General features: G+C 39.6%; 1 protein-coding gene across 1 annotated transcript; it reads right to left on the bottom strand.

Moving 5' to 3' along the window:
* Positions 1 to 3742: 3742 nt before the first annotated feature.
* Positions 3743 to 12714, bottom strand: tmem100a (transmembrane protein 100a). Its single transcript, XM_017708110.2, has 3 exons — positions 12461 to 12714; positions 10841 to 11095; positions 3743 to 8683 (listed from the first exon to the last, which is right to left on the bottom strand). The coding sequence occupies exons 2-3, from the start codon at positions 11041 to 11043 to the stop codon at positions 8443 to 8445; spliced, it is 444 nt and encodes a 147-aa protein (XP_017563599.1). The 5' UTR covers positions 11044 to 11095; positions 12461 to 12714; the 3' UTR covers positions 3743 to 8442.
* Between the last annotated feature and the right edge of the window lie 402 nt (positions 12715 to 13116).

Below are 13116 nucleotides of genomic sequence, written 5' to 3'. Positions count from 1 at the left end.
AAAATTATTCAGTATCTGCTATGAATTATTCAGCATCTACTATAACTGATTCAGTAACCACTATAAATTGTTCAGTATCTGCTATGAATTGTTAGGGAAGTACTATAAATTTTTTAGTAAGTACTAAAAATGATTTAGTAAGTACTAAAAATGACTCAGTAGCTACTATTATACTGAATTATTCACTAACTGTTATAAATAATTCCGTAAACACCATCATTATTCAGTATTTACTATGAATTGTTTAGTAACTTCAACAAAATGAATGTGTAAGTTCTGAAGTTATGAAAGAGAGGAACTGAAGTGATAACCCACATTCAGAGCCTTAAAGTTGAAGGAGTTAATTATCTAATTAAGTAATTAATTAAATTAATTAATAATTAACAAATTATTGTTTCATCTATTCATCAAGCATCATGATGACCCTGCAGTCTACTGCTTTTCTACACAACTACCCCCCAGCACCCCTCTCCGGCCCACTGAGGGGTAAAGGTCAGCCATCAAATGTGACAAAGTGTGTCGTAGGTGCTGCTCTGACGCAAGCAAAGCAGTTAGTTGTAGTGTCTGGTGACAGCGGGACGCATAGCAACGCGCATGCTAGCTAAAAATACACTTCCACGTCTAAGTTATTTTAAACCCCTCCCCCTCATGTCCAGCGCAAAGGGACTTCACACTGCAAACTGGCCCATCACTAATGGCCAGTTTGGATCTAATATGATTTGGATAGTCTTAGGACAGACAGGTTTAATGATGTCACAGTCTAAGTTTTTAATACTGTCTATATTAAATTTTACTCTTGTGTTGGTAGGTTAATGGACCTCAGACATGCTGGCTTTAGAACTCTTTTAAATGTCATTTAAAATAAATTTGGTCACATTTTCATATATCTTGTTTTTTACAAAGTAGAATCTCATGAAATTGAAAACAAAATTAAATAATAAAGTTCTTCTAATCTTCTAAGCAAATTTTTACACTTAGCTAAGTTTGTGAAATGCCGTATAAAACATCCTACTTTCTTTGGATTTTTAAAATATAGAATTACTTAAAACATTTAGTTTCACTTTTCTCAAATAAGGATAAACAAATGTAATTAAAAATGTATTACTCTGCTTTTAATACTTTCTAAATTAAATTTCACTCTTGATCCTTGTAAGTTCCTGGAAGAGCACATTAACAGTCTTAATAAAATTAAAAATTTTATTTAATACCAATTTAGTTAAGCATGTTAAAAACATAATAAAATAATGTGAACTCTTTGTCATCGTTTGCCCCAGTCAACTAGCTTGCAGTTTGTCAGTTGCTCATTCCCTGAAGAGGGGATTTTTGTTTTTTTTGTCCTCTAACCTTAAAAAAACAACCTGCATTTCAAATCCAGAGCTAGAAACACAATCAGCCTCAGTCAGACAGCCAACTGCCTCCAGCAAGAGCATACACAATGGACCCAGGAGGACCTGCAGACTGGGAAACACTTTCGTACGTCAGAAAAGAAAGGAACACTTCCTTCAATTCATCATTGAAAGTTAAAATCACGCCGCTTCACCTAAGAGCACTCCGGGTTCGGCCACAAAACACAATACCAGGCTTTTCCAGGCCCTCTGAGCCGTGTCATTTAAACCCAGCATCATATTGTTAATGCACCAGTGTATGTGAGGAATAGAGCTCATTATTCAAACACACACGGGTCAGCTGTCTAGGATGTGTTACTTGAGTACAGGAAAGAAACAGACACACCCCTTCACAGGCCTGCCTCCTGAACTCCATTCATGATCTTTTAAATAAAAGCTCAAACAAGACATTTCTCTTCTTCTTCTTCTTCGTCTTCTTATATTATTAGTAGCAGTAGCAGTAGGGAAGAACAAGGCACATCCAAACACATTTTGTAATTTGCTTCGTTTTTAAAAACATTTTGCTTTTGTTTTTATACATATTCATATGCAAAATTTTGAACAAGTCAAATTACATGTTTTGTTGTTAAAGTAAAAATAAGCACAAATGCTCTGGAGGGAATGATATTAAATATGACATTGCTAATTATAGTGTGTATGTAGTATATGTTTTTTTTTTTTTTTGCTTTATTTAGTTTAACAGAAAAAACACAAAATATATATAAAATATAAAACATACCATAACCGTTACATTAGCCAATAAACAGTAATTTTGCATTAAAGTGTGCAAAAGTGTATTCATTTTCAATTAGAAAATCAACCAGAAATGCCCAAACTTTTGACTATGTTAACCTAAACAAATATGTTTTTAATCCACATTTACAGCATTTGGCTGACGCTCTTATCCAGAGCAACTTACAATTTGATCATTTTACACAGGAAGGCCAAGGCAGTGTTAGGAGTCTTGCCCAAGGACTCTTATTGACACAGTGTAGGTGGGTATTGAACCCCAGTCTACAGCATAGAAGGCAGAGGTGTTACCCACTACACTTGAACAGCTTGCATTCCTAATATTCTATGGAATGCTATTCCAGAGTTTAGGAGCTGTATAAAAAATGATCTTCCACCTACTGAGCTGTAAGTGATCCTAGATGTTTTCAGCAAGCCAGCCTCAGCTCTACTGCATGATTCAGATGAACCTGTGAATAAAGCCTTCCAAAAAATAATATATTTTAAATTATATATGGGAACATATGGACTTCCCTCACTCTGTATTTAGGGAGCTTAGTTGTAGCAGCTTATTAACCCTTTTGCAAGTGCAGTCCCACCAATGGAATTAACTGGGGCTGGACGCACAGCCCCTCCTGTGGGATTCATCCATGGATTAGAATGTTCAGTTTCAACGCTGCCAAACAATGAGCTTTAGTTCGACCCAGTCATCAAAACCGTTGCTGATTTGTCTTCCCACAAAATACAGAATATACTCAAAAACTGCAGCCACAAACATGGAGACATAGGTATTACTGATTATTATTATTATCTCATCACATAAATAATCTGTCAGAATCTGTTTAGGAAAGTTAGGCCACATGATTCTCAGTGTGATATCACTTACCTGTGACTAATCAAATGGTTCAACTCTGAATTCCAGCAGGGCTGGCTTTCTACTTGGTTCTTGCTTCTGCCAAATTCAAACAAATTTTTTATCCAAACTAAGCAGATTAGAGGGGCCGACATCAGTGGTGGCCGAAGTTGGCCACTGGGACAGAATAGGTGGAGGGGACCACTCTGACCTCTCTCTGTGGCTCCCCAAACTAAGTCAAGCACGTGGTATAAAAGTCACATAGTATAGAATTGACTTTCACATCCTTTGCATCATGTAGGGGTAATGGTTCACTCGCCCTGGACAACTAGCTAACAGGTAAGTTAGGCAAGTAGGAAACATTTAGCTTTAGTTTTGTAATCTTGATTTTGTTATCATAATCTTGTTTGCATGCAATGAAGCCTGCTGATTTCTCAGTGTTCTGCTAAACATGTACATCAATGCTGAATAATAATGACATCCTAGAACTGCAGCTATGTTTTTGCTGGATGAGCTCACTCTGGGCGGGCCGCTGAAGAAAGTCCATTGGAGCTACTTGCGAAGGGGTCAAAACTAACCCCGTCGTGTGGAGGCCGTACTTTTTCCTGCCTAGCTCTCGCTGAGAGCTGTTTATATGCTATGTTACACCCAGCAAGAGGGTGTTTAAAGTAATATGTGTGAATTCTGTGACTCTGTTACATTTTCCATTAGTTTGTGCCCCACTCTCCCATTATACTATTAGTTGATGACATTAATAAGGCCTTGAAGTATGTAATAATGATTTTAGAAAAGTTTATTAAAACAGTCTCTATCAACAGCTTATCACATTTCACAGATACACAACACAATAAGGAAATCAAATAATGGAAATAACTAAGATAAATATAAAACAACACTGAAATGGAATAAGGTTGACAAAACCTTTCTGCTTTTTCAGCTATTCAGAAGATAATCAGGTCCTGTAACTTTCTTTTTAAGATGAAGCAGTATTGCAAGTCATTGTGATGTGGTTTGTTTCATACAGCAAAGTGCAAAGAAAGAAAAAAGAATTACTGTGTTATAATACTATTACTTCATTTTAACAATGTCATATTTGTTATATTCGAATAGCCGAGTGAAAAAATCGAATTTATGCAGTTTTCCCACTTATGTAATATGTGGCCTGTACATATTTGCTGCGTCTTTAGTGTTACACTAGAGCTATTACAGCTAACAAATAATGGACGCTTATTTACGCCAGTTGGCATCGTGCTACCCGCGTTCTTAAATCAGCACACACTTGCTTTGAACTGTATCGAGCTGTTAGTCAATCTCAAACAGACTTGCTTAAGTAGTTTCTGACACTGTAAGACATATTTTTACAGGGATTTGCAAGGGTACTCGAGTACTTTGTTAACCAATTGAGATGCGAATTTTCAAATACTGAAATCACTATTTACTATTCTTTAATTACATCTCAGCACAAGAAGATACACTTATATGGAAAATATACTTAACAACAATACAGTGAAATGCAATGGTTTTGCTCAAGTTTGTGAGTATATTATGTTATACTTCACTACTCATGATTGAGAAGCCCAACAAAGCACAGATTGGCGCGGCTGAATCACTAGCTAGGCTTGCTACACTAGATGACGTCAGCATTGAAACAGTAAGAATACATTTCTCTGACTACTAACATGTTGGCACATTGTCCAGCTTTACTTTGTGTATTCCTCGTCAGCATTTAACGTGACACTGGCTAGCTCTGTTGGCTTTTCAGGCAACCTCCGCCACTCATCCAACATGAAAATCTACCAATTACCCTGTTTTTCAAAACAAGTCTCTTTGACGTTACTTAACAATACAATTTGTGCAACGCTAGCTGGGCCAAGATCTTCCATTACTTGTCAGTTACCTTAGCTTAGTAGCTCCAGTGTAAAACTAAAGAAAGAAAACTTAGGACGCTAAAAACGTCTCGTCTGATGAACCACATTTGGGGTAAAGTGGGTGTGTATAATTCGATTTTTGGCCAAACTATGGCTAATACTCAATTCTACATAAATTACTACTGCTCTGGAAGGCACTACATTTGTGCCTTGGGTCACTTTGTTATCATTCTAAAGTGTAGGAAGTCATTATGGTAAAGGCAGCAAAAAAGACAAATACATTAGTCTGATGTCCTCCAGCTGTCCAGAGTGAAGCCTACACACAATCATATGTTAATATAACCTAAGTACCGTGTCTCCAGGTGAGGTGGATGCTTCGAACGTAAGACAGACGTCCGCTTCAAAGGAAGTTGCATGAAAGATGCTGGGACTAAGTCATTGTTCTTTGTTTCGTCTTTCTTCGTCCACCCTCCCCTTTTCCATTTCCTCTCAGCATCAGCCCAAATTTCTTTCCATTAATTTGACAGAAAGAGAGAGAGAATAGGAAGCAGCAGTGGATTAATGGGGTTCTTCCTCTCTCAGGGTTTGTACAGCAGTTATTCGTCTTAATTCTAAAACTTTCTCTTTGGCTCGCTTCCCAGCTAGCCAGATGCAAACAATCTGCCTGACAGTACAGAGCGATCGAGCGTGCGCGAAAGAGGGAGAGAGAGAGAAAGAGGGAGGGAGGGAAGGAAGGAATAAAAATCCTGCCGCTTCTCTTCAAAGCCGGGGCTGTGGTGAAGCATGTTAAGGTCAGCATCCTGCGATCCGGCCATTTATTCAGGCTTCTCCAGAATATCTGGAAACAGCTGTATGTGTCTCCAAAAGCCCCAGAAACGCCCTGTTCACCTCCTTAACCCCTCACACCCCCTTCACCTATTCCCCACAAGCTACTGCATCCATCAGTGCCTCGGCCTGCGTGTCCACCCAGTGGCCTCTTTCCCGCCACATGCTAATGTTGTTATCAGTGGAATAAGGACAAAGCACTGTGAAATGGACCATGCTCCGCCCACAAATGCATTCTTTCATAGCAACTGTTGCCAGATTCAATAAGCATTAGAGAATGCCGGGGGGGAAATTCTATGCAGTCCAATGAGAAATTTTAGCATACAGATTTCATTAACAATTTTAAATGATATTTACTTTGTAAGCATGTGAAAAGTCACAAGGTTGCAGTAAAACGCGATCAAGGTACACGTGGCCTATGCAAGACTTAAGCAAGCATCCGTGATTAAGGCTCATCCACACATATCCGGATATTTTCAAAAACGTTGTTTTCTTCTCCGTTTTCAAAAAATCACCAGCAGTGCTCACGTAAGCATGCCAGCCAGCACCGTCCTAAAATTATACTGTGAGCAAGTGCATTGCGCAAAAGCTCAATAGCTGAAGCAGACATCTTCCAAAAAAGTGACAGCGGTGTGTTATCAACACAGTAAACTTTACCTTGCAAGGCAGGAGACCTCCAAAATTTGATATTTCACACAGATTCACAGTCTGACTTTTGCTAGAAAATACAAGCTTAAAAAGTGATAGAAAGCTCCTGCTTTCCAAATGTTTGTTTAGATTGCTAAGGCTACACCACCATCTCTGAAACATCCACAAAGTCCTGACGAGCACGATGGAGTTAGAATTTCAATTTTAACTTTAGTTCCTGATCAAGTCGCATATCCTTCAGAATCACATAGGTATTTTGTAATATTTGCAATTAAGGTGACACTCCATTTAAAGGAACTGAGTGCAAAACATTCAAACTGCCCCACGTATACAGAAACTACCCAATTCATCGGTCATTTTTCAGACAAAGTTCTGCATACTTAATAAAGGAAAGCAGCTACAGACGCGCACAAGTGATGCCATGGTGTCTTTTCAAAAAGCTGTTTTGTCCATCCACACAAAAACACTGAAAAAGTGTTCTCAGAAATCACCTTCGAAGGTGTTTTCATAAAAACGTTTTAGTGACCAAAACAGTTTTCAACTGGAAAGGAGGCCAAATCACACAGAAAAAAAACTCTCCTCGAAAATATCTGGATATATGTGGACTAGGCCTAAATCGTCACCGGAACATTTTGTAACTGAGTTAACTTCACTGATGTAGTTTGAGGCAACATATTGCTGTGCATTCTGTTTTTCGCCATAATGCTGGCGCATACGGCACATGCAATAGGGTAAATCTTCCTAGCAAATCTCAGTAATTTCAGCCGTGCTACAGTAGAGACGTGTGGGGGTGGGCTATATGGCAAAAAGATTACATCACAAATATCGGTGCACAATAGTTTGCCGAAACTGAAGCACAGGCAATTTGTACAATATGTCCTCAACAACAGAGAAGGCTTAGTCATTCAAGGCAATGAATTTCATTATTATAGTTATGCTTTGTATTTTAGATTTGTCGTTTGTCCATTCTTTCTTCATTGTACAAAACTGTGGCTACGGTTAGTATCTGTATTTCCTTTTTGCTTCTTTCGTTTTTTCTGTATTCTGTAAACCGAGTGGAATGTCATGTTTTCAAGTGGTGAAGTCAAAAAAATTCGAACTTTTTTGGTGGGTCATTTTCACCTTTTTCGTTAGAAAAATTCAGCAGCTTAAGCACAATACTTCCAGACAGTTTCATGATACATTATGACCATCACAATATACAGTTTCTATGATTGTTATCAGATTATTAGGCTATTCAGTTTAATAGGTTGGAACATAAGTTGATTTTCACATACTTCACTAAATCCAATTACATCGGCCTAATTATGTTTTTTTTTTCTCAATGAAACATTCAGTTGGTCAATGTTCTTTATGTCCTGATGGTGTCCATTGCATGCTCTGAAAAGCATTATGGAATTTATGTGAACACAGTTAAACAGCTGAAGATACTTAACCTTCTGCTCAGCCTTAGTTGTGTGCTACAGTTTCTCCTTAGGCTGAATTTTTGCCAATGTCCCGTGAAATTTGTCCAACTTCGCAACCGTGCCTATGAAAGATCACAGTAGTGGCAAAGCATGGGTAGGCCTATTTTCTGTCATGAAACATACTCCTACGGCTAAACCCCATGTGTAACACTCTTTGTCATTACACAGGCTTCTCTCTTATGTGCAGCTGCAGTCACGGTGATGAAGCAGAAGAACTTTTGCTCTCCCAGATAGCCTTCAAGGAGTGACTAACCATGTTTTTCTTAGTACATGTGTAATGTTTTTGATCTGTATCAGTAAACAGGCTGTGGGATCCACCTTAAGCCTTGCTTGTCTCCAGGTTGGCTTCTTTTCTCCACTATGTACAGCTGCAGCTAAGATCGGGCAGCATGTTTTTCCTAATGTAGGTTAAAGGTTGAGCTTGCTTGTCAGCCAGTCTCCAGGTTCAAGAGAGTAAAACCACTATGTGCAGCTGCTCTCACTGTGATGAAGCTAAAGCACTTGCATGTAAGGAGAAGTGAATAACAGCCTGGTTTTTCTTGCAGGTCACAGGTCAAGCAAGGCACAACTCCCCGAGCGAAGTTCTCCGCACTCACTTGCTTATGCAATAGAAGTGACGTGAAAAAGAAAGGAGTCTTTGGAAAAATCCAAAGTCTCAAACGGCCAAGTCAGGCGAAGATATTCCTGTGGTTGGTCACCAGCACTGTCTGGCTTTCCCTCCGTCTCTCCTTCTTCCTCTCCAGCCGGACCTTCCAACAGACAGCGCTGAGGCCCAGCAGAGCGAGGCCAGACGACAGCAACACCAGGCCAAAGTAGGAGATGGTGGAGCCATGGGAGTTGAAGCTGTAGGCCACAGCCGTCACCACAATGCCAGTGATGAGGACCACCAGGCCGAAAGGCACCGTGCACCTGAAGCAGAAGCAGTTTTCACTGTGCATGAAGTTCGTCAACATATTTAGTATGTGGCAGTGATTCTCAACTCTGGTCCTGGTATTTATACACTTCAACTCTACAAGCCTTATTTGAGCTGGATTAGTTTTACCTGGGGAGGGGCTGTAATCTGAATGATGAGATCTGTGATTTTAATCCAGCATGAATCTGCAATGTCTTTAGTTTTAAGAAGTCTGCTCAGTAAAAGTTCTGAAGTTAATACTTTCTATAATTTGCTGAACTTCAAATCGGTCAAATCAACATTGCAGTAATGTCATAACAAAACTGCAAAATAGAAAATGGTGGCTGCCTTTTCTCCTTTTTTCATTTTGTTCTTCACATTGTAAACTTGGAGCTTGCTTTGACCCAATTCATTAATCCTCAAGTTTATGACAAAGCTACTAAAACCCACAAGATTTCTGGTGATGTCCGAGTGACAAGGAGATAGAAAATGAAATAAAGTACCTCTTACAAGGCAAAGTATTTTCTTTCTTGTTGGGTGTCACTTTCTAAGTTTCCCTGTCATGGCACTTCTAGCATTCATCAAAAGCATACACCACGATTATGCACCATCATTTCAAACTTAATTTACTTTATATACTTCATTTATAATGGGTGTCCATTGTTGCACTTTGGGCTTTACATTTGGTGGCAAATCCAGAGGTAAATGTCCATGCAGTGTTGTTTCAATCTGGGATATTTAGGGTAATTTGGGGAAATTACATTTTACTTTATCCCTAGATTATGCACAAATTACTTTAAAGACCTCCTCTAGAAAACTAATCCAGCTCAAGTGGGCTTTAGAAGAGCAGAGTTATTACTACTGTTTTGCTATAAATGTAATTATGTTGCATAATTGTGCAAACGTCAGACATCACTAATTTCCAGTCAAAACACCTCATAAATGTAGTCATAGAAGATGTTTTTCTGCTTCTTACAATCCACATAACCTCACTCACAAATTTAGATGCACCAGCCCATGAATTTTACATCACAGATGTCCAATTTAGACATCTAGACATCTTTTCCTCTATTTTACATTTCAGAGTAAAAGATTCTTGACACCTACACATCTTTTCATACTCATAGTGTTGAGTGTTGTCCTCACAGTGGAAGGACTGACAGAAACACCATTGGATTTTTTCAGATCTGAAATGAGAGTGGAGCTTGATTATTTTCTCCTCTCTCAAAATTGAAAGCTTTAAGTACTGTTCATCTGATGGGGCAGTTCTGGTGCTCTCACAGGTCTTGCATGCTTGTTAGCAGTCCAATTTTCTCTCTATCTTTGAGTTTTGGATTATATGTATGGATTGTATGCAGTCTCTTCAGAAACACCTCCTGAAAAAATGAATTAACTTGGAATTAATGGCCATTTTGACTGGAAATAAAATGAATAAAGGGTGATCTTTGACTTTCGCACAGTTCTGCACACACTGAATTATATGTCTACTCAAATCAACAGGTTAATGCATTTCTGACTTTCACCATTTGCTTTGGTGTCAAATAATTGTTTTTTGTCTTCCTGCAAAACATAAAAAAACAATAACCTTTCATCAAATTCAAATCACAATAAAATATCTAACAGATGTGGTAACGACTTGGTTTAATAAGCTACAAATAACAAGTACAAGTGCAAAATTACAGCATGCTTTTGTTATTGCTCAGCACTGCATCTTCTAAAGTCCAGAGCATGCTGACCAAACAACTACAAACAACCAGAAACATTTGATTTGCGTGCCATAGCTGTATTTGATTGAAGGGAGAGTCCAGAACAGTGGTCACCAACCCTGCTCTTGGCGACCTACCTTCCTGCAGACTTCAGCTACGAAGTTAATGCACTGTACATGATCACATGATCATACTAATTACTGCCCTTAGAAGTCCCTGATTAGCTGAACCAGGTGTGCTAAACTGCTTATATCATAATAAAGTAACATAACTTCTGCACAAGCCAAAGCTGACAGTAATTATCAACAGTAATTATACATTAAAATAAAAATGTATGCAGAGGTTACTGGAACGTAACTTAACCAGGGGCACCCAGACTTTTACATGCATACTGTATGTTAATGTAGCTAGCCAGGAACTTTAAACTCACTTTCAGTAGATAGTCAAAGGTTTAGAGGAGTTACTGACCGGTAGCAGGAAAGCTCTGCCCCACCCGTGGCTGCCGTAAGCTGGCCCTCTGTGACCAGTGGGATGGTGACTGCGCTGACCAGCGGGTCATTGTTGTTGGTTTTGTCTGTGAGTGACCTCTCAGGGGCTGTGGGAACTGTCATGGTGTCTTTAAGGAGCTCCTCTGGCATCGCAGAGTTGATTTTAACAGGTTGTTGAGGCATGAACCACAGGGTGGTCCTCAGACTTTCAACGGTTAACGTCTGTGCACCTACACTGAAAACAGAACAGAGTATGATCGATAAAGAAAAAATACACTCCTTTGAACATCTGTACCATTTTAAATAATTGATTTGGACTTAAATACAAATCCTCATACAACACCCAAACTCTTCATGACAATCGAACTACAAGCATGCAGTATTTTAACGTTTTGATGGGTTTACATCAAACAGAAACAAAGTACAGGCGAATAATCACATGTGATGCAGCTATGGGCATCTTGTGTTCTGTCACTATATTAAAAATCTCTTTATCTTAATATGCTATGATGCAGTTCATGTCGTAAACAGAGCATAATAATCACATGTTGTGCTATTAAATGTTGTGTTACTGTGTAAGTAACTACTACTATGGGATCACCTGCAGTCCAGTGTTTGGATTCTGAGTAAATGTGTATGGTACTGTACTGTACTGTCCTCTGCAGTTTGGTGATATACCCTAGTGTTTGGAATGACAACTCAAAATTTTAGGAATGCAATTGGAGGAAGGCGATATTGCAAAAAACATTCAAAAGCAAAAAATTTCATGCTACACGATATATCACAATATTTCTTTTTACAGATATCTGGTCAGTTGGAACAGAGTAAAAAGTACCAACAGTGCTACATTAAAAAAATGACTATCAAAACGTGGTGATCAAATTTCAGGCACCAAGAAACAACTGCACATAAAGAAAACTGAATTACCATTTAACACCATGTTAGTCTTCCCAAAAAACTTGAAATACTGAATATCTTGAGATTTATTCTAGTGTCTATGGCTTATTTCAGTCTGCACGGTGTAAGTTAAAACTGAACAAGATTGAATTATTACATTCACTTATTAATATGACAAGTGATTCCAAACTTTTGAACGCCAGTGTATTATATACATTCTGAGATTTGATTTTTGTCTGGAGCCCTACTTAGTGTACACAGTCGAGATTTGGGACGCACTCCAGTCTGAACACTGGGCGCTAACGTTACTTTAGTCTTTAAATGCTTGTGCTCACTTTAGAAAACTCTCTGGACCTGGACTTCGGCGTTTAATCGCTCTAGTCCAGTTTTACACGTCCTTTTTTTAACCAAAGGGAACCTTTCAGCGATTCTGCGAGCGCTCAGTCATGCTATGCTGCTTTTGGCTACATGACGACTTCACGTTTCCTTTCTTAAACTTGAATGAAACTCTTTTTCATGAAAAAACAGACAAAAACACAAGCAAACGACGCCTCCAGCCTGTCTGCTGACACGCGGAACCGGGTTCCTGAGCTCCGGCTAGTAACCGTTAGAAGACGCCAGATCGCGGAGCTGCTCTCAGGGTGAGTTTGTTGGTAAAGGTGATGTGATATCCTGAAGAAGGGATAAAGCCGTGTAACTTTACCTGGTCAGCGTTTTCCATCACGCTCAGCTGCGCTCATGAATTTTCCATGAGTTCCAGTTATCCGGTTAGAGAGAGAGAGAGATGGTGCTGGAGAGAAAAGGCTGAGTGATGGAGCCTCGTGTGCTCTGAGCTGAACTGTGGCGGAACCTGGACTCCCTGTGTTCCTCCTCCAGAAAAAGAGAGAGAGAGAGAGAGAGAGAGAGAGAAAGAGTGTGAGGGAGGGAAGGGAGGGCGTCTGTGGGAGAAAATTGTGTGAGTGAAGGGGGGAGAGAGAGAGAGAGCACGAGAGAGGAGGTTGGGAAAAAAAGAGCAAAGGAGAAGAAGCTGAGAGAGAGAGAGAGAGAGAGGGAGAGAGAGAGAGAGAGAGAGAGAGAGATGAATTGGGAGAGAGAGGGGGGGGGAGCCTGTGTGTTTGTACGTGTGTGTGTGTGTGTGAGAGAGAGAGAGAGAGAGAGAGAGAGAGAGAGAGAGATGAATTGGGAGAGAGAGGGGGGGGGGAGCGAGCCTGTGTGTGTGTGTGTGTGCGTGTGTGTGTGAGAGAGAGAGAGAGAGAGAGAGAGAAAGAGAGAGAGACACAGAGAGAGAGAGAGAGAGAGAGAGACGAATTGGGAGAGAGAGAGAGAGGGGGGGAGCGAGCCTGTGTGTTTGTACGTGTG

Source organism: Pygocentrus nattereri, chromosome 1 (assembly GCF_015220715.1).
Source record: "Pygocentrus nattereri isolate fPygNat1 chromosome 1, fPygNat1.pri, whole genome shotgun sequence".
Classification (NCBI taxonomy): Eukaryota; Metazoa; Chordata; class Actinopteri; order Characiformes; family Serrasalmidae; genus Pygocentrus; species Pygocentrus nattereri.
Note: the sequence above shows the minus strand (reverse complement) of the source record. Positions and strands in the feature narration are given on the sequence as shown.